Source organism: Ambystoma mexicanum, chromosome 4p, assembly GCF_040938575.1.
Source record: "Ambystoma mexicanum isolate Mex_15411 chromosome 4p, UKY_AmexF1_1, whole genome shotgun sequence".
Lineage (NCBI taxonomy): Eukaryota > Metazoa > Chordata > Amphibia > Caudata > Ambystomatidae > Ambystoma > Ambystoma mexicanum.
Window position 1 is genome coordinate 681,238,586 of NC_090927.1, and position 22,833 is coordinate 681,261,418.

At 46.6% G+C, this 22,833-nt stretch overlaps 1 protein-coding gene across 15 annotated transcripts in view; it reads left to right on the forward strand.

Moving 5' to 3' along the window:
- RIMS1 (regulating synaptic membrane exocytosis 1) overlaps positions 1–22,833 on the forward strand; it is a 1,643,460-nt gene that overhangs the window by 1,096,835 nt on the left and 523,792 nt on the right. For all 15 annotated transcript variants that reach the window (XM_069606225.1, XM_069606227.1, XM_069606239.1 and 12 more), the window contains one exon: positions 16,803–16,865. In XM_069606225.1, coding sequence (XP_069462326.1) covers positions 16,803–16,865 — 63 coding nt within the window. The remainder of the gene's footprint in view (positions 1–16,802; positions 16,866–22,833) is intronic.

Sequence of the window (22,833 nt, forward strand, 5' to 3'; positions counted from 1 at the left end):
GCGAAGCCTACCCACAAATACCCACCTGGGCGTCATGGAGACCTCGGAAACCGATCAGTTGGCCCAATTATTAGGGGAACTAAGGGCCGAAGTGCATTCCGCCCGCCAGGAAACCAATGCCCTCAGGAGGGAATTGATAGTATCAAAAGAACGAACTGATGATTTGGCCAGACAGCTATTACAAAGCCAGGCTGGACAAACACCTCTACCTGGACTCGGGGCCAGCCCAGCTCCGGTGCCACCGAGTAACCCGGTGGAGATAAACCTTCCTGGAGCCGTTCCCTTGGCTCCGCCTGAACGCTTTGCCGGAGACCCTAAAAGGTTTGCTATATTCATGAATCAATGTCGCTTACACTTTTTATGTAGACCTGGAGCTTTCCCAAACGATAAAGCCAAGGTAGCTTTTGTACTGTCATATCTCAGCGGCAGTGCAGCGGACTGGTCCATTCCGCTAGTAAATCAGGATGACCCGATTCTTCGAGATTTCCAAGGTTTTCGAACTAGCATGGAAAGACTGTTCGCCCGACATTCCCAAGGACAGGCTTTGGATAACAAACTTTTATCCTTACGGCAAGGTAATCAGGATCTTTTATCTTACATTGCAACTTTCAATAGATTAGTTGTGGAAACCGAATGGCCTGAAGCCAAGCGAATTACATTATTCCATCGAGGGCTTCGGGGAGAACTCAAGGATGTTTTAGCCCAAGTCGTGAACCCGCCTTTAGACTGGGCTGAATATATAGATTTTGTGGTCCAGTTATATCACAGACTTCAAACCAGAAAGGCTGATCGAACCAAGTTTGAAAACAAGGTCTTGGTTAAAACCTACATACCCTCGAAGGGGGTAGATGCCTCAGAACCCATGCAAATCGGGGGGGTTAGAGGACCCTTAACCCAGAAGGAAAGGGAAAGAAGACGGCAACAGAAATTATGTCTATATTGCGGAGCTACTGGTCATTTCCTTCGGAACTGCCCTGTAAAACCACCCAAGAAAACTATAGGAGCAGCAGATGAAAACCACTTGAAACCTGACTCGGGAAACTATCACGCCCGGCAAGCGTAGAGGTCAGCTTGCCGAGCTTAAAGAAGGACACTCTGACCTCGCATTTCACCATCCTTATAGATCCAGAGCAGCCATCACGCATGCACGCGGTAAAGGCGTACGTAGATAGTGGAGCCATAGGAAACTATTTGGACTACGGATTGGCTTCCAGGATGAATCTACCTCTCACCCGAAAGACCACTACCGATGTTGTCACCACTGTTGGTGGAACTGAAATTGCCTCTGGGCCCGTAACTCATTCCACTGCAGAGATGACTTTGCTGGGTCAGGATGGACACCGAGAGGTTATGGTGTTTGATTTAATCAAGGCTCCACAGTTTCAACTGATACTGGGAATCCCTTGGTTGGAAAAACACAATCCCTGTATTGATTGGCGAGAGAAGACACTAACCTTCCCAGAATGTGCTAACACCTGTTACCCAAAGAGAACTCTAAATTCAGTACTTGCCCCAATAATCCCAGCTGCCATAGACTTACCTGCTGAATACCAAGACTTTCAGGATGTCTTTCAAAAGGAGCAGGCAAACACCTTACCACCGCACAGATCGTATGATTGTCAAATAGATCTCATACCAGGAGCACAACCACCTTGCAGCAGAATCTATGCCCTCACGGAACCTGAAAATCTCCACTTGCGCCAGTACCTAGACCAGTATCTTGCTAATGGCTTCATCCGCCCGTCCAAGTCCCCTGCATCTTCCGCTTTGTTCTTCGTGCCAAAAAAGGAAGGCGACCTTAGAACATGCATTGACTACCGCGCGCTGAATCAGATAACTATCAAGAATCGGTACCCATTGCCTTTGATCCCTGAACTACTAGACCAGGTAAAGAACGCTTGTATATACACAAAACTAGACCTTCGTGGGGCATATCATCTGGTACGCGTCAAAGAGGGTGACGAATGGAAGACTGCTTTTCGCACCAAGTACGGATTATTTGAGTACCAGGTGATGCCTTTCGGACTGTGTAACGCACCAGCAGCCTTCCAGTTCTTCATGAACAATGTCTTCCTAGAGCTCATCGATGTTTGTGTAGTCGTTTACATCGACGATATCTTAGTATACTCCCTATCAAAATCCGATCATGTAAAGCACGTCCGAGCAGTCCTAGAAAAGTTACGCCAGTATAAGTTATACGCTAAACTGGAAAAGTGCATCTTTCACACTACGGAAGTAGAGTTTCTTGGATTTATTCTGACCCCGAAAGGAATCCGGATGGATACACGGAAGGTGGACACAATTCTTAATTGGCCTTCGCCAAGCTCAGTCAAAGGAGTTCAAAGCATGCTCGGCTTTGCCAATTTCTACCGCAGGTTTATCCCGGACTTCTCACACATTGTACATCCCATTACAACACTATTGCGAAAGAATAAACGCTTTACAAGGACAGAAGAAGCCAAGAACGCCTTCCAAGAGTTAAAAAAGAAATTCACGTCCGCTCCTGTATTACGACACCCGCGCCCAGAGCTTCCCTACATAGTGGAAACAGATGCATCCAGTTCAGCTATGGGAGCAGTGCTCTCCCACAAGGATCCCGAAACTAACCAGCTGCACCCAGTGGCATTTTGGTCAAGAAAGTTTTCGGCTCCCGAATTAAATTATGCTATAACCAACAAGGAACTGTTGGCCATCAAGTCCGCCTTCAAGGCTTGGTGGCACTATCTGCTGGGCGCCAGGCATACCATTACGGTCAACACTGATCACCGCAACTTACAATACCTAAAGGTAGCCAAGGCCCAATCTTCACGCCAACTCCGTTGGGCATTGTTCTTCGCCGAGTTTGATTTTGTAATAACCTATCGACCAGGTTGTAAGAATTGAAAAGCTGATGCCCTGTCCCGAATAGGAATGGGAGAAACAGAAAGAGCTTTAGAACCTGTACCCATAATTCCTGAACAGAGGATCGTTGGTCTGACATCCATACACTCCCTGGAGGACATTCAAGAAAAGGTCCATCAACTCTTTGATTCCGATGCCTTACAGGGCTGGGCAAGGAAAGGCCCAGAGTATTCTGTCACCAACAATCTACCTTATTACCAAGGCCGGCTATTTTTGCCACTAGAGGAACTACAGAAACTTGTCATTTCTCATTACCACGACACCTTGATTGAAGGACATCCTGGCATTGCTAAAACTGAAGCCAAAATCAAGAAACCGTTTTGGTGGCCCACCTGGCGAAAAGATGTCAAGTTGTTTGTCATGTCTTGTGGCATTTGCGCTCAAAATAAAGGGGAAAAGAAAAAACCCGCTGGATTATTACAACCGTTAGACATTCCACCTACTCCTTGGCATACCTTGTCATTAGACTTTATCACAGATTTACCCCCGTGCAAAGGTTATAACACCATTCTAGTTATTGTAGATCTTTTTTCTAAAATGGCCCATTTCATTCCTTTAAAAGGAATACCTTCAGCTTCAATCCTGGCCAAGGAGTTCCTTGAAAATGTTGTCCGTCTACATGGCTTTCCTTCTGTGTTAATTTCAGACCGGGGAAGTCAATTTATTTCACATTTTTGGAGGTAGTGCTGCCAGCTGGCACAAATTGATGTTAGGCTTTCAACCAGCCACCATCCCCAGACCGACGGTCAAACAGAGAGAACCAACCAGACTCTTGAGCAATACCTACGTTGTATGCTACATCAATCTGAGGAGGATATTCTTTGGATCGCCGAGTATGCATACAATAATTCTGTACACTTAGGAACTAAACAAAGCCCTTTTTTTACCCTATATGGTCACCATCCTCGAACCTCAGACTTAGGTTCTCCCCAGCATTTAGAGATGCCTGCGGTGGACCATCTCCACGCTGTTATCACACAAGCCTTTAAAGAAGCGACTGCACATTTACAAAAGGCTAAGGATAAATACAAGAAGGATGCTGATCAACACAGGAGTGAAGCACCGCAATACCAAGTAGGGGACCAAGTATGTTGGATTTGCGATGGAGTAAAGGAATGCAGCCCCGGTTGGCGAGTTCAGCACGGCTCTGCGAGGTGCATGGCAATGCACCAACAAACGAAGCTAAGTGGGTCTGTCCAGTCTGTCATCTCGGCTCTACGTGTTACTCTGGTGGAAGCAACAGCGGGCCAGTCCAGATCGACGCCCCCGTTTGAATCAGGTGAGCGTAACAGTGTCTGAAAACAGATTAGCCTTCCAAATTTATAGCTCAATATCATAGCTTATGTACACCAGTCTCACACCCTCCTTGGTGGGACTTGGCGTTATACATTGGAAAAGTTAGTGGTCATATGCACTTGCTTACCATCCGTTGGATGGTCCCCAGGGTCCACGAAGCCAAACACCAGTCTTAGTTCAGATCGCAAGGTCTTGCGTAGTCTAGAGCACCTTGCTGCGGGTTATTCGACCCCCTGAGCTCCGTAAGTCAAACGATTAAATAATTACTGGGAAAACAGAATCAAAACAGATAGCCCTGTATTCTGTATTAGACTACATCTGGAACCACACCACAGGCATTAACTCTTTTGCAAGAGTAGCTGGGTAATTACCTCATCACCATAGAATACACTATCGAAGGGACACTGATTGCCTTAGACCGGGATACGGCACTTAGACGGTAAATTCAGAAGCCCAAAATAGCTTGCAACCCTCTGGTACCCGCTACACGGTCTGCCGTGTGTCGGACAAATGCGCAAAGATCTTGATGCAGCAAGAAAACTGAAAGAAAAGTGATTGGAAAAAGGGCGAGTTACCTACAGATAACAAAACAGGTTAACTAGACGTCCTGAGAAGTATAATCTTCTGACTAAGAACCGCCGGTTACCTTAATGCGGTCTCTCATCTGCTTGCTCAACGCAGTCTTTACTCGTGTTCCCGAGTGCGCAGAAAGGTTATCACAGCACACTTCTGGAAATAAGGGGGCAAGGAGAGAACGAGTTACCTCCCAGTCTCCCAAGTGTCCACACATAGTAAATACAATGATTGTACGCCGCTGTTTACCTTAATGCGTTCTCACAACTTCTCCCTTCGGCGCCGTCAACCTACCACCAATGTAGGCGTGGCTGGAGGTATGCATTCGAGTACTTCCTGTGCTCGTTTAAATGCGGAAAGTCGTCCTACGTCCCTGTAATGATTGAACCATCTCCATCATGTGTGGAGTCACGTGATCGGAGGACGTATGGATACACTGAGACCAATCAGAATGTAATGTTGCGTCCCATATTGTCTTGTTGCCCGATATGATTACCTCACACGTCAGAGGGTTCGTATTCTATTTTGCTGTTTAACAATGTTTGTTACACATGTCCGAGCGTCACTTTGCATGTACCGCCCAATAGACTCGATAGACAATAGTATGGGAATAATTGTCTCCTCCGAAGTCGAATATCAGTAAGTTGTAGGCTATACTGCATGATTGCGAACCGGAGAGTCACCTCCCATGTGACTGGGAAGCACAGAACAACCAGTCACCCAGGTTACCCAGGTCATCATGACTTGCAAAACATAAATATAGAGGATGGAAAGGAGGCTAAATCGCCATGGGTGTTCTCAAGGTAAATTCATCCTATTCCAGTGTGGTGTCAAATATTCAGCCAATCTATTTTCTCATTGAGGCATATGGTTGCGCTTTTGGTTAAAAAAAATGAGTTGTTCTTTTCTGAATAGCAATTGTTTGTCTCTGTTGGTATCGGGACCAGGCATTAGTTTGTATATAACCGTCCATTGCAGATCATCGGGTTTGTGTCCAAACTCTATCCAATGGTCTACCAGTGGGGCATTGGCAGTTTTATTTTTTAGACAACTCTTATGCTCACCTATCCTCACTTTCACCTTTCTCTCTGTTTTCCCAATATAGAGTTTTTTGCAGGGACACCAGATGGTGTAGATAACCATACTGGTGTTGCAATTGGTGTGTTTGTTTTGCTTCCAAGGGGTACCAAGACCCAAATTTACTTCAGTGCTCTTTTTAGTGGAATTGCAATAAATACAATGACCACATGGAAAGTGACCAATGATGGGAGGCATATTCCAACTCTCTGTAATGCTTCTCTGTTCAATTTTTGTGGTAATGTCATTCCTAGTGATCAAGTCTTTGATATTTTTGCTGCGTTTGAAACCTACCACTGGTTTGGGGACTGGTATTTCACTTTTACTCAGAACGTGCCAATTCTTAAGCACAATTTTCTTGATTTGGTTCGACATGTCACTGTAGGTATTCACAAATACTAGTTTCTTATCTTGCTCTTTTTGTGCACTGTGTTGCCTATACTTCACGGTGATTCACGATGGTTATTTTCAGATCTCTTCAAGGCTTGCGTGGTTATTTGTTTCGGATAGCCTCTTTGTTCTAGGTTGTTTTTCATGTTGAGGGCACTTGCTTTGAAGTCTTCTTTGGTTGAGCTGTTCCTTTTAAATCTCAAGAATTGGCTCAGTGGCAAATTGTCCCGCACCTGTTTAGGGTGGAAGCTTTCGTAATGCAGCATTGAATTGCGATCAGTAGGTTTATTGTATGGTCTGAAATATAATGTTTTAGACTGGGCGTCTGATGTTATTGTCAGATCCAGGAAATTGAGTTCTTTCTTGCTCGAGTTCGAAGTAAATTTAAGGAACCGGTTTTGGGTATTAATCCAGGTAAGGACATTTTTAAGTTCTGTTGTCGAGCCTTTCAAAATGACAAATATATCATCTATGTATCTTTTCCATTCAGAGATATTTTTAAGAAATGGATTAGTGGTGTTGAAGATTTTAGAGAGCTCAAAGGATTCCATATAGAGATTGGCAATGCTTGCAGCTAATGTAGCCCCCATCGCGGTGCCCTGAATTTGTTGGTAAAAGTCACCGTCAAAATGGAAATAATTTTCCTGGAGACTCATCTCCGCACACCACAGGATAAAAGAGTTAGGGGTCTTACCCACCGTGTGGTCGTTCAATAATTTTTCCTCTAGCATGTCGAGGGATTCTCTCTGTGGTATACTTGTGTATAGGGCTACTACATCGAGGCCCAATAGTATTTCTGTTTCAGCGTTGAAGGGTAAATTCTCTACTAGCTTGATCATTTGAGTGGTATCTTGTATGTATGACGCCATTTTACGAACCAACGGTTGAAGAAATGTATCTGTAAACCTGGATAGTGGTTCAAGAACTGACTCTACGCCTGACACGATAGGTCTTCCGGGTGGATCAATTAAGGACTTATGTATTTTAGGCAACGTATAGAACTGCAAGATCCGAGGTTTGGTTTTGATGAGGAAGTCCGCTTCCTTTGGTGTAATCCATTCTCTTTGTTTGGCTTTTTCAACTTTTAACCCGATTAGTTCTTTAAGTTTATTGGTAGGGTCACTTACAAGATGTCGATAATTGTCCAGATCTAACAATTGTCTGTTGCATTCTAGTTTGTATTTGTCTTTGTCCTGTAGTACAATTGCACCACCCTTGTCCGTCTTTCGGATGACAATTTTATCATTAGCCAAAAGGGCTTGCATAGCATTTTCCTCGCGTCTGGTCATGTTCATGAACGTTCTTTTGTTCTTATTTTTCTTCTCTAGTTCCTCTAGATCGTGGAGAACACATTTCTGGAACACCTTAGCCTCTGCAGATTGTGCTTGAGTAGGAACACTAAATGTAGACTTGTTATGTAGTTTAGAGTCCGAATTGTCAGGTTCGGGGTCTATGCCATCGAAGAATTGGAAGAGATGAATTTTTCTCATGAAGCTAAAGAATTCCTGTCTAAAGTTGACAGGACCATGTTTGTTGGTGGGTACGGAACCTAATCCTTTCTCAATCACTTTGGTTTCATCTTCAGTTGGTGTATATTTGGAAAGGTTCACCATAATGCTTGCATGCTTCGGGTGATTCTTGGTTCCCAGTCCCAGTCCTCTGGGTTGCTCTCTAAAAAAGACTGTGCAGTTGGCGGAACTATGCCACTGTTTTGGGGACCGCCGCGATTAGACTTGTTCTTCCCTCGATAGTTATTTTTTCTAGGGTGACGGTTCGATTGGCCTTGTCTTGGAGTCAGGTCTCCATTGGAGCTACCATTGCTCGAACTGAAAGAAGTGTTTCTGAACTGTACTTTTTTCTGCGCTCGTGGTGGGGAGTTTCCTGAAGCCAAATTCTGGAAATAATTATCCTGTGTGTACTTGAAAGCTTTTTCGTGGGAGAAGTTAGTAAGTTCTTTGTTCATTCTCCAAACTCCTTCAGTTAAGGTACTTTCTTTAAAGGCCAACATTTCCGTCAATAGCGTATCCAGTCTTTTTTTGTAGGTATCCACAGGAACCAATTTTTGTATTGCCTCTTCCAATGTTTTTAGGTCCACCAGAATTTTCTCTGTTGTCTCTGAAGCGGTATCGATGATCAAAATCACCCAGTCCCTGCCGCATTTATTTGCAATGTAACTCCATTGCAATATAAAGTTTTTGTTGTCTAGAAACAGCCTGGGTTCGTTTCTCACCACTAATCCTTGTGGTAAAGTCCCTTTCTTCAGATATTCTAGCAGGATTGAGCCGTGTAATTCGGTCCTTATTAACCGTTTTTTAAGTTGGCTGAGTTCGTCCCAGTTTGTAATATTGCTAGTAGCCTCAGATGATCCGCCTAAATCCGAGGCTTTCTCTAATAATTCCTTTACATAATTTTCGTCATAGCTCAAACACCGTTCCAGTGCCATTTGTAAAGATGTTGCTAAAGAGACGTGATGAGATGATGGAAGTTATCTGTGATCAGAACTGCCTGATTCTTCCTTGTTGGGCTAAAAATAGGAATCCCGTAATTGACCACCCTCATATAGGTCAACAACCTTTAATACTTAACAAAGAGATCAAACAGACATCTTGTTGTTTTTCCACATAGGTAACCATGGGATGAACCACTTGGTTGACAACTGCCAAATTCCATTAAATTAACAGGCAGTTTTTTAGAAATGATACCATTACAAATGATATTTCACTGTTAGAAAACATGTCCATACTGGCTGTGTCAATGTAGGCCAGTAGTCCCACTTAAGAACACTCAACATGTTGCCTTTACCCCTAAAGCTATTAATACATGTTGTGCCACTGTAAGATAAAATGTTACACTTGGCACACCATTATAGGTCAGTATCCCCATTTAAGAACACTTACGTTTACTTTGCCCTAAATGCCAGTACAAATGATATGCCACTGTTGGAAAACATGTCCGTACTGGCTGTGCCAATGCAGGATAATATCCCCCAATATGAACACTCATCATGTTGGCTTTGCCTGTAATGCCAGTAGATATGACATGCCACTGCTGAAATACATATCCATACTGGCGGCACCATTGTAGGTCAGTATCCTTACTTATTAACTCATCTTGTTGGCTTTGCCCAAATGCCAGTAAAATGATATGCCACTGTTAGAACACATGTCCAGACCTAGACATCCTCCCAACCCCCTCAACAATCTTCTCCTTTGCCACATGCCCATACGCACATTCACACACTTTCACACTGCATTCATTTATTTTCCCATTCACACACGCACCCATTCACTACAACATTCACAGTACATTCATTTTCCCACTGACACATTCCCCCATACTTTGTGCAGCATTCACACTGCACATTCACCCTTTCCTTTCACGCAACCATCCATCAGCTACATCAGTCACACTGCAACCTCATTCGCATGGACACTTTCACCCTCTGATGAACATATGTATGCATTCATATGTATCTTTATATTTCCTTACATGCACTACGCTGACTCCTCAGGACTCCTGCCACTGCCAGGAGAGCCACAAATCAAACTCATCTCCCTTCCTGGTTCCTGTCATGGAGCAGTAGCACCTCAATGCAGTGCCCCAGCCTGCATTGCCAATGTGCCACGTAAGTCTGGGAAAACAAAATGCACCTGCCTTGCATGGCCCTTGGCTGAGGTACAGTAAACAACACAAAAACCAGTTTTCCTTCCACAATGCCAGCCCAAGAACACATCCTTGGTGTCTGAGGGAGCCCTCAGTGCTTTCACTTGGGAAGCAATATGACAATACAATATGTATTGTTTCAGCATGGAGGGTGGCAGTTCAGCGTAGTTTAGTGGGTTCAGTGCTCGCCTCAGACATCAGTGTTCCGGCCGAAGGACACGTGTTTGAGTTCTGGCAGAGTGAGAACTGACCTTTATGCTTCTGAGTTGCATGAAATGTGTGTTATGAGATTTGGGTAATGCAGCAGCTATCCTTACACAGCTTAGAAGTGAGCACTATAGAAAAACATGATATCAATATGAAGCTGGCAAAGGACACCCTTATATTAACCATCTGACCCCTTCAAGGGTCAGAACTTGCTATCCTGCGCCGTAGAGGCTGGTGCCATTTGTAATATTTAATGGTTCTATATTTAGCTACTTGCTGGAATGAAATTGTACTTGAGAATGTGAAAGCGCTCCATTCTTCATGTTTCAGCTGGAACCTAATTAACGCTACGATTTATAATCTGTGCGCTAATAATGGAAAGTACATCCCCAACTCCTCATCAGCGATGAATGTTAATTTACATTTAAATTAAATTTAAGTTATATTCTTAGTGTCAGCATTAAGAAAAATTGCCATTTCTGAACTACATGAAGGTGACTTGGCTGGGCTAAAGCGAGGGTATTGAGTGGAGGGGGAAATTCCTCAGTGGTGATAATCTTTATAACATCTCCTCGATCACAGTAACATTTTTGGTCCCCACGGAACTAAAGAGTGTCATAGATGTTAAGGAAAGAAATGTAAAAGGATTGGTACACCGCAATACAATGACTCCCCCATCCCTCATTCGCAAAAGGTTTTTCTATCCTGCACGTGCCATTGCTTTGCACAGCAGATTTTAAGGCGTGGCATAGTTACTTCCTGTTATGCATTATAGCTCTTGATTAGGTCCACAGCAGTAAGAAGAATAAACCTAAATTAACAGACTGCCATACCCATACTCCATCACCGCAGCCTACCTTCCAATTCCCCCTATAAATAGTTCCTTCTCCTATAGGTCGCCCTGATTCGTACTGCTCCATTTTTCCAAAGGTGTGTGTTTGGCTGGTTTTCCCTCTGTTGAGAGAATGTTATCTGCGCTGGTATTGCTTTCATTGCCGCGACTGCCGGGGACAGGCAATGGTTAGCACTGGTTGCCTGCCCGCTGTATGGGTGGCACATGTTTCCGTTTGCTCACTCAGTAATGACTTTCTTCATCCCGGTAACCACAGGATTGAGAAGTTGCTGGCCTGTCCATGATTGAGTTGCTACAGGCACTCGCTAGACCCTTAGGCCTGGAGGAAGAACAGAAGCAGGCCAAGAGAGCTGGGTTACTGGCTCTAGAGCCGTCACCAGGGGACCCTGGGCTGGGTCCCCCCCATATTAATTCAGAGGGTTTAAACTATGGATATGGAGAGGATCCTTCAGGTCTGTTGGGTGCCAAGGGAGAGCTAGGTGTTGTCCAGAACTCCTCTCAGCCCAATTCTCGGGAATGTGCCCTTCTCCGACTACTGGGGATTACGCAGAACCTTTCTCAGAAACAAGATGAGGCAGCTGCCAGGAACAATATGAAGGCCGTTAGCCTTGTTTTCTACTTCCACTGCTGATCCCAAGTTAATTAAATTTGTGTCCAAATTTGGGAGAGACATCTCCAAAGGGGTGAATGGAGCATGGATTCCGGCCAGGGAAGGCTGCTTAGCGTTGTGGGACCTTTAGGGAAGATTCTTGACTTAGTCGAGGAAGCCAGAGCAGCAGGGTAAGGTGTGGGGGGCGGGGGTTGTTGGATCCTATTCAAATTAGCAGTTGGGCACAAAAAGCCATTTGTTGTTTGGGTGCCACCAACTCATCCATGCTGCAGGAACACAGGAAAGGCATTCTGCTCAAAACAGCCCTAAACTGCAGGGCTTGGCGAATTAAAAGGGGGAGAGTCATCTGGACCTTTGGTGTTTGGGGATTACTTTGTCAAGGAGTTGGGCCAATTTGTTAATACATTTGCCACTTTAGACAGGGCTCAATCCTTCTTAAAGAAGATCTTTTCACCCCGGATCTCTCCCAGGGCCAGTCACGTAAGGGGCCACGTGGTCAGCTGGGGGCAGCACACATCAGGTCCCATCTTTCGCAGAGAAAGTCAGCCCATCTCGGAACCAAGAGTCAGTCAAACTATCTTCCTGCAAAGAGCCGGGATCCTGGGGGAAGAGGCTTCAGGGGAGGATGTGGCAGAGCTAACCCAGTCCAAGGCAGGACCCCCCCCTCTTCTTTGGGTGAGGTGCCATGGCCTATACAGGGAAGATTGTGGTTTTATACCAAGTATTGGCTGCAGGTTTCTCAAGACCCTTTGGTACTTCAGATGACGCAATGCTTCAGGTTGGAATTTGTGGTGCCTCTGGTTCAGCAGGATCCGTGGCAGGTGGTGTTTTTGTACCCGTTGATGGATCAGGAAATAAGGGACTTTCTAGGCAGGAGGGCAAATGAGGGTAGCTATCCATCCCAAGGGTTTCTTGAGCAATATATTTCTTGTGAGAATGGACAGAAGGATGGAGGGTTCAGAGCTTTCATGTACCTTAGGGAACTGAAGGGGGTTGTAGTTTACAGCCATTCCAAGATCGAACCAATTGACATTTGGAAGGATGTCTTGAGACCGGGTGATCGATCTCGAGGATGCTTACCTCATGGTGCCAATTTACTGACCCCATAGAGGTTTTCTGCATTTCTTTTAGGAAGTGACATTTTAACAGTTTGTGGCCCTTTTGGTATCTTGTCGCACATGATGCTACTCAGGATGGTGGCAGAGCTTCTCAGGACCGAATGGGGGCATTTACCGATCTATCTAGACGATAATCACATTATGGCAGGATCGAAGAGCTTGACTCAGGGCACTGGACAGCGTACATTCTCCAGTCACTGGGGATTGTCTTAAACCGCCAGAAGCCGTAACTTGTTCCTGTGCCGGTTATGCAATTTGTGAGGTTTATGATAGATTCAAGGTCCTCCACCCTTCGATTCCCACCGTGGAAGCTGATGCTGCTCAGGAGGGAGGTCAGTCATCCAGCTCATCTAACCAGCCCCTTGTCTCCTTCTATTCAGGATATTTTCCCCAGGTTGAAACATCACAGGGCCCTGCAGACATTATAGATATAGAAACTGGCTTTATGCACATGCCTAGGTTTCGCAGATTGGGTGCCGTAAGGCCCTACTAGAATTGTGTCGATTGGGAAGTCACATTGATGCCTGGAATGGAAATGGTCTCTTTCCATCTTCCTTTAATCTACAATTAATATCCAGCAGAAGTCAGATGGGTTGGGGTGCCAGGTGTAGCACAATCTGGACTCTGGCCTCCTCAGAGCCATTTTGGCACATCAACTGTTTAGAACTGCTTGCTTGTTCTTCTGCGGTAAGGTGCTCTGCAAGCAGGTTCTTGCATTGCCTTGTTCGGCTATTAATGGACAATGGGGCAGTGATGCCATACATCAACAGGTTGGGGGGGCTTTCCCTCCAAGTCTCTCAATGATGTAGCTGTATTGGGACTTTTGCCTGAGATACCGGACCAAGGTACAGCCTGTATAGATACTGGGCACCCTCAGTCTGGTAGCAGATTTGGTGCTGCATGTAATGGTTGGGCAACAGCGACTTGAAACGCCATCATAGGCTGTTCTTGCTGCTGCAGAATCTGTGGCAGCCTTTTCAATCTCTTTGCGTGCCATTTAAAAACCTAGTTACCAAATTAATGTAGCTGGAGACTGGATAGGAGCAACGGATGTCTTTTTTTCAGGATTGAGGTGGGGGTAAGACATTTTGTATTCCCTCTGTCTCCGGTGATCCCTTAGATGCTTCTTCATTCCAAGGTGCAAGGCCTTGGGTTGGTGTTGATCACTCCTCTCTTGAGAAGGCAGACTTGGTTCCCTTGATAATGTCAATGTCGGTGGCCCACCTATTTTCCTACTGATATTTCCGTGTTTGGATTCAGACCTCAACCGCTGGTTCTCAAAGGCTCTCCAGGACGGTAGCCTGGATGATTTCGGTGGCTGCTGGTCCTCCGAGGGACTTTTGCAATTTTCTTCAATGCTCATGCAGAAGTCTTGGGTAGCCAGTACCATGCGGTCATATATGGCAATATGGGGAGGGGGGGGGTAAGGATTTGCTGGTGCTTGCCCCAGGGTCTGGATCTCATTCATGCCATGGTCGCTCCAGTGGTGAATTATTTGGCTTGTCTGGATTCATCCTTGTCTTATTGCGCATTAATCTGTACAACACTCCGATTTCATCCAGGCATGATTTGGTGGTGGAGTTTCCATTGGGGGAACATCCGCTGGTTTGCAGGTTGTTGAATGGTTTTTGGGATTCCAGACCTACTCCGACTTGCAGATATTCATGTCTTTGGGATGTGGATTTGGTTATGTCATGGTGTAAAGACTGGCCCTCTAATTCTATGATTTCATGAAAGGCACTGTCTGCCAAACTGGCAATGCGTATGTTCTTGATCTCCTTTCAGGGGTGCTGGACTACTCCTTCACGGGGAGGGTCCAGTTCCACATTTAATGTGGGACTAACATGAGCTCTTCGGTTATCTCTTTCCTTCCTATTGTGCATAGTACACTGTTTTCATGAGTATGAGTTGTGCACTGCTACGATTAGATAGAGAGAAGCAGAACAGTTACTCCTTTTTAACGCCTGGATATTTTGTACAGGTTTCATTGCAAACCGCAAGGCGCAATAGTGCGCGGCTGAGGAGTCGTAGATGAAAAGAGGATTGATTATGGTTGAAGGGACTATTTACTGGAGGAAATGGAAGGGAGGCAGGGGTGATGGATTATGGGTATGATAGTCTGTCAATGTAGGTTTATTTATCTTGCTTCTGTGGAGCAAATAAAAAGATTGTATGCATAATCGCCTTCGTGCCATTTATAGAATGCCAACTCTCCATCACAAGCTAGGAATAATCAGCATTCGTGCCATAACCCGAATGTGCGCTCAAGGCCGTGCCCATGGAGTGACTGCAGCACATGAGATGGTTCTATGTCATTTGCTCGCAGGTATTTCAACGAATCACATTTCACAATTTTTTTTATTGCATTTTACTGCAAATAGTTGCGGGGGAGACCCTCCTTGTATTCCCCTTCTCCTCACCCACTTCTAAAATACCTAAACCGACACTCCATCTGCATATTGCAGTAAAATGCGGTAAAACATGTTCGGTGGAAGTGGCCTGCGAGGTTAGCATTTCTCATGAAAGGATTCCCTTTATTCATCAAGGTGGCCTGTTTTGAGTCAGTTCCTGCCTCTGTTGCCCCAGTACCGGGTCTCCGGAGTTTTTGGACAAGCGCAGGGAAAAACACAATACGGCCAGAAATCTGTTCAGTACCTTGGCAGCAGTGCAAAGGCGTTTATTGACAGACATCCCTGCACCCCCAATGAATCGGGGCTGACTCATTCCACCATGCAGGTTGGGGCCCTGAGGTGATATGCATAGTGCGGATGACTGTGCCCCCCTGTGCACACAGCCATGTGGCTGGAGAAAGCACTGCTCCGAAAGCGCCCCTAATGTGTACGTGTTATGGTCAATGACGCAGGGCCGCCCAAGTCGAGGCAGAGTAAATGATGTTACCATTCGGCAGGCTAGGAGAGGGGCAGCTCCCGCCCCCAAGCCTGCTCCTCTCCCCCACAAGCGCAGAGACATGCAGTCTCTGTCACACAATGCCGAGGAAGGGTGAGGTGCGAACATGCACCTCGCCCTTCCTCCAAACAACAAGGTGCTAAGCACCTACGGAAAACCAACAGGCACGCAGGGCCCAGGTTCAAAGACTTGCCCCCTCAGGGGGCCAGACATGTCGGCTATCCAGCCGGGGGCTGGCTCACAGACCCCCACTACTATACACATCAAAGATCCAGGGCTTCCCTGGGTCCTATAAATAAGAGCAGAATGCTCCAAGAAAACACAATCTGTTTGTGGACCCTGAACGGGAACCCAAACTGACAGGAGGTTCGCTGTTCACTCAGCGTCTTCCACACTTTGCTTCTTTACCACAAAACCCTCCCACCCTACGGTGTCCACAAAGAGTCGTGGGACGTGAGAAGCCGGAACGGGCCAGAGGGGGTAACCTCGGGACCCGGTGCCCAAAAGTATGATATTATTATGATATGTGATTATTTGTGTATCTGCATAACCATATCTGTACAATAAAATCCTACAGCCTTTTATTGCCAACACTTGACAAAATGTTGTGAGACAAATAATTTCGGGTGAGGGTCGGGGTTCGGCCTACAGTATGCATGCATATGGCTTCATCAGTTATGCCGTCAACTAATGCAAGTGGCTTAAGATCCTGGTGTAACCGTTTGCTCTGCTCGGATCCGATTCACTCCCTCCCCTCAGCTTATGGAGAACGCGTTGACTGGCTGTGAATCTGTAGACTCTTGCCTAGTTTGGACTCTCTCTGGCAGGAACGGGTAATGGAAACAAAGCCCTGGCAATGATCTTTAGAAAGCGCTTTTAAAACTGAAATATGCCTTTTGTGCTAACATGCTTCTGTTCAACAGTGACCTAAAGCTGTGCAAGGGTAGGACCATCAGTGATCATGATTTAGAATATTCTGTTTTTGTATAATGAAATTAACATGAATGTGTAACCTATTCTAAAGTTCATTAGAAATATGTCTGCTTGTGTCCACAATGATACCAGGGCAAGTGTAATGAATCGGAGTGAGATGTGGGGGTTCAGTCTTTTCTTCCTATTTACTCTTCATATCACTCGCATTTCCCATTAATCATCTAATGCCTCGTGTTTGTGTCTGTTTCACTCACCACCCATGCTTTCTGTGCAGTGAGCTTCTTATGCTGCCCAGAGCAAAGCGAGGACGAAGTGCAGAGTGCCTACATACCACCAGGTAATGTCATACTACGGTTACCATGCGTGTTTGTGGGTAGTTCCTGTGTGCACTATGCAGTAAGCGCACGTGTGTTACTGTCCCCATCGTAGTGGTCATTGTTCTTATAGCAGACTGGAAGCTAGGTGTAAAGCAGAGCTACTCGCCTCTCTGCTCTTCCAATGGCAACACACAATGTTGTGCCAATAGAGGTATCTGTACTTCGACAGCACAATTAAAACAGGCTGTAGTCAGTGTTGTCTTTACCTGTCTAGTCACTGGGATCTAAATTGTGCTTCAAATATTTCTTGGCAATTTTGGAGAACTTGGGCAGTGATGTATATTGCTGCAGATGGATTCTGAAATAGCCTCAAACATTTCAGGCAGAATTTTGTCCAATGAGTCCGGTCTTTGCATGGCAATTTGTCTTTGCTTTTTATTTTTTGTGTTTTGCATAAATGATTTGTGTGTTGTTTCTTTAGTTCCTTTGTCTCTTTGTGAATTTCGTCTGACAGTCATGTTTGGAAATTCCTACCACAGAAAATGCAGCATGATATTTTGTGAAAGAGTACTATGATGGCGCACATCTCATTTCAGGTGGTTTGACAGCAGCATGGGGACCGAAAATTAATATTTGCATTGCAAATAGGTCGTTAGGGCCACATCTTTGAGTTTGCGGTTGATATTACATTTTCGTAACTAAGGACCTGATTCATGGAAATGTGTGCAGAAATCCTGCATGGGACGCGCGCCAAGAAAGACACTGCATGAGCCTGTGGGCAGGATGGCAAATGCACGCCCACTGTATTCATGGAATCTACTGCACAAAGTAACCATAATCACAAGTCGTGGTTGGAATGCCCCAGACACGCCAACACGCAAAGCAAAAACAGCCAGAAGAGCTACCTTTACACCCTCCCCCGGGCACGAATACATGCACCCTTCAAACAGTGCAAGCAGGCCTGCATCTCTGTGACCCTGCACAGGTTCCCCCATAACTGTATCATGCACCCTGACAACATGCGTATATATATAATCGGAACTCAGTAATTACTCTGGAAATCTGCATGCGAACCCCCGTAAACCGTTCCTGCACCCCGCTAAACTGCGCATGCCCACCACTAAATTAGATCAGAACCCCGGTTGAGTACCTGCACCCCGAAATCCGACATGCAACCCCACGTCTGGCTGCGAATCCTACAGACAAGTGTACTTACGCATGCCTTCGGGTGGCGGATAGTATAAAGGACTTGCAAAGCCATTTCCCAGCCGAGAGGTTGGGCAATCGAATCCATGAATATGTCTCGTGCGGTGCAGTTGTGGGCATGCAAGGGACTTCCTGCAGGTCGTCCATCGGAACACCAATTTTTGAGTAAGATCTTCCCGATTTTTGGTGTTCCGCCACCTTGCCAGTCTTCTGCGCAAGCCACAGACATGCTCTGTGTGGATTCTCGCACAAGGCCCTTGACGGCTCGCAGAGACGTGCCGAAACCTGCGTGAACTCCACGCAAGTCCAGAAAAAGTACTGGCATTCCATTCCATGAATCTACGAACAGGGATTTGCGCGCAGAATGGTGCACAAGTAACCTATTTACCATGCAAATAATTCCATGAATCTGGCCCCAACTCTCTAGTGCAAGTAACTATTGTTTCGAAGGGATTGTGTCCTCCGACGTATTCCTTATCTTTGATAATACGTTTCCAGCTTGCTGGCCTCGGAAATTTTTTCTGTAGAGGGCGCTGCGCATCGTCGTCTGCCGAGTCGATGTCCCTCGACGGCCACCGTATCGGCGCCGACGTCACCATGCCCGTAAATAGCCAGGCGTGGCGTCCGTTGCTCAGTTCCGTTTTTCCACGCTTCGTAGGGCCTCGGAACATCGTTGCTCAGTTCAGTCAGATAATCTAATCTACATCTACACGAAATATACCATCTCGTTCTCGATGGCATCTTCATCGGAACCGACAACGCCGCGATCCGGCTTCAAAAAATGTTGAGACTGCGGAAAAAAATGTAGATAACGGATCCACACAGGATCTGCTTGTGGTGCTTGGGAGCCGAGCACCATTGTTCGGAGTGTGAGGACTGCATGTCCATGACGGCGAAAGCCTTGAAGGAGCGCAAGGGGAAGCTCGAGAGAGGTAAGTCAGTCAAAACCTCGAAAGTTTCTTCCGCCGAGTCGAGGCATTCGTCTCCTCGCCAACGAAAACATTCCCATTCTTGATCTCGAAGTAGCTCCCACCATTCATCGAGATCAAGACACTCAAAGAAGAGACGTCGAAGATCCCCTTCCTCGTCGTCTTCTGTTTCCCCAGAAAGGGTCTCCTGCCCAACAAAACACAGCTCTCAGGCTGACTGGGAGGAATTCAGGAAGAAAATTTTAAGCGTCTTTGAAAAAGCGTCCTCGACCCCCTCGAAGACACCTGAGGGTGATACCCCAGGTGAAAAACCCAAAAAATCAAAACGCCGCGAGTCGCAGCACCCGGCGCAACATTCCACCCGAGAGCGCCACGGGCCATCGGGTAAGAAGGAACCGTCTTCGACGCCGTCGTCGAAGATCCCTTCGACACATGGATCGGCGCCATCGACGCCGTTGTCGAAGGGTTCGACGCATCGGTCGATCGACTGGACGCCATCCCGATGAAAGAGAAGACCACGGCTACTCCACAGCCAACGGTGATTCCAAGAGCCTCCGGCACGACGCCGAGACCGTCGTCGATGTCCTCGAGTAGGATCCCGATCCTCTCGAGTTCTTCAAGGCCTCTTCCGGTTTTCTCGATGCCGTTTTCGGCGCCTTCGAAGCCTGTCACATCGGCGTCGAAGACATCAACGTTTCCTCACCCAATAATGACAAATTTGGCTCCTTCTGCCTTAGAAATGGGTTTTATACCATTTCAGAGGTCAGAGTACCCTGGATTATCTTCAATTTATGAAGAAGGGGGAGATTCTGACCAGGAAACCTTTGGGTTGCAGAGGACCACACTACCTGTTTCAGAGGATTTCACCTCTGAGGAAAGAAGGTTGAAAGACCTACAGGAGTCATTACATGAGGCAAGAGGGCTGGACACTTCCCCCGAAGTGGATTTTGTTAAGCCAGACCCAGGGGAACATGCCGAAACACCCTATAGAACCCTGATGGCAAGAATTATTGAATTCTTGGGTTGGTCTGCGCTTTCGCCTTGTTTTTCAACAGGTTGACCTGACAGACATATTAGACAAAGGTCCACAGGAGGATCCTGTGGTCCCCTTCCATACAGCCTTACAAAGAAAGATTGCATCTAACTGGGAAACTCCTGAAGTTATCCTTGCTGTCAATAAAAGATTATCAGCCAAGTATAAGGTAGCTGCTGCTGACCCTGAATACTTATCGAAACACCCGACTCCAGAGAGCCTGGTGGTCCAAGCAGCAACTTCATCAAGCAGCAGGACCGTTTACCCTACTGTCCCATAGGATAGAGATGACAAGAGGTACGATTCTATGGCAAAGAAAGTCTTCTCTGCTTGTAGTATGGCGTTGAAGTCCATCAACGCCACCTGTACAAGCGCCAGGTTCAGTCACACACTGTGGGAATGTGCTTCATCAGCGGCTGACTGCATACCCGAAGGAGAGGAAAAGGAAGCCTTCCTTAACATTATTAAAGATGGCAAAGATGCCATGTGCGAGTCACTTCAAACTGGCATCGATTCCGCTGACAGTATCAGCAGGGCCATGGCGGCAAGTACAACAATCCGCAGGCATGCATGGTTGCAAAAGTCTGGCTTTGCTCCAGATGTACAGGCCAGACTTTTTAATATGCCCTTTGACGGCTCTTCATTATTCGGAAAAAAGGCTGATGACAGTCTGGAAAAGTTGCAGACATCTAAAGCAGCAGCAAAATCTTTAGGAGCTGCTATCCGCCAAACTCCTTTTCGCCCCTCAGGAACATCTGGGAGAGGAAAGTCCTTTCGCTATTATTCCGCATTCGGGAAAAGCAGAGGCCAGCCGGCTCAAAGAGGCCAAAGGAGATCCACCCGAGGTGGACGGGTCAAAAATACTAAGACCGCAACAGCAGCAGGTGCCTCTTTACCCTCGGCATCTGCATCAGCCGCCCCCAAACCACTCTGAGGTCTTTCCACACAAGACACCTGTAGGGGGCAGGTTAACTCAACATCTGACGGAATGGCAGGCTATTACGTCAGATGCTTGGGCATTGGAGACAGTTGCCCAGGGTTACTGCCTACCCATTCTACACATCCCTCAGAGTCATCCTCCGTGGAACAGCTCTCTAAAAGTTCCATATCCGCTCCTCTTGCAGGAAATTATAGACCTGCTAGAGAAAGGTGCCATAGAACCGGTACCTGTAGCGGACAGGAACAAGGGCTGGTACTCCCCCTACTTTCTCATACCAAAGAAGGACAGAGGACTGAGACCCATCCTGGACTTACGAGAATTGAACAAGTTTCTCAGGAAGGACAAGTTCAAGATGGTAACTCTCTCTCCGATCCTTCAGGCCCTCCAGCTCCAGGACTGGCTGGTATCTCTGGACCTTCAGGATGCTTATTTCTATGTGCCAATCCATCCCAAACACAGGAAATACCTGAGGTTCGCAATTGGCGACTCTCATTATCAATTTCGAGTTCTGCCATTTGGGCTGACCTCCGCCCCGAGGGTCTTCACCAAGCTAATGTCGGTAGTGGCTGCGAGTCTAAGGTGTGAAGGGATCCACTTCTACCCCTACCTGGACGATTGGCTGATCAGGGCTGTATCTTCGGAGCAAGCTCAGACCCAGCTAGATTATGTCTGCCACTTACTTCACAAACTGGGCTTCTCCCTCAATTTAAAGAAGTCACAGATGATACCATCACAGAGACTCCAGTTCATTGGAGCGGTCCTGGACACTTCCCTGGGAAAAGCCTCGCCACCAGAGGTGAGTGCTCAAGATATTCTGCAGATGGTCAACAAGTTTCAAAATGCCCAACGTCTCCCAGCCTTCGACTTTTTGAGGTTGCTAGGCCTCATGGCATCCTGCATCTTCCTTGTGCCAGAGGCTCGCCTGAGAATGAGATCTCTTCAGTGGGCACTGAGAACTCAGTGGTCGCAATTCTCAGGGAGAATGACAGATCTCCTCTGGATTCAAGACAAGGTAGCCCTCGACCTTCAATGGTGGGCCTATCCAGAGAACATCTTGAAAGGAGAACTGTTTTGGCAACCATGGCCGGAGATAACAGTAGTCACAGACGCCTCACTCACTGGGTGGAGAGCCCATGCCAACGACTTGACCATCAGCGGTCGTTGGTCTCCATCGGAGTCCAGACTACACATGAACCTATTGGAGCTGAGAGCGATCAGACTAGCGCTGAAAGCTTTCCTGCCATCAGTACAGGGGAGAAATGTCCTAATAATGACGGACAACACGGTGGCCATATACTACCTCAACAAAAGAGGAGGCGTAGGGTCACTGCCACTGTGCAGAGAGGCAATGCAGCTCTGGTTTTGGGCAATTCAGGAAGGAATCTCTCTATCGGCAGTCCACCTAGCTGGAGAGAAGAACTTGACAGCGGACGCTCTGAGCAGGCAGAGCATAGTCTCCCACGAGTGGGAGCTAGCTCAGGAAGTCCTTCAAGAGATCTTCGCCCTTTGGGGAACCCCTCAGGTGGATCTGTTCACCACAAGCACCAACAGGAAGTGCGATCTGTTCTGTTCCAGGGAATTTCCCCCGAGAGGAGCTCTAGGAGACGCGTTCATAGTGGACTGGGAGTTTCCACTCCTTTACGCGTTTCCACCAGTCCCTGTTATTCCTCAAATGATCAGGAGGTTGAAAAGATTCTGGAAAACTATGATCCTAATTGCCCCGGACTGGGCCAGGAGAACGTGGTACCCGGACCTTCTAGATATGTCCATCTGCCCTCCAATCCGTCTTCCACTCAAAGAGAATCTTCTCTCGCAGAAAGGAGGTCAGGTTCTCCATCCAGACATCAGAACCCTCAACCTTCACGCTTGGCTTCTGAAAG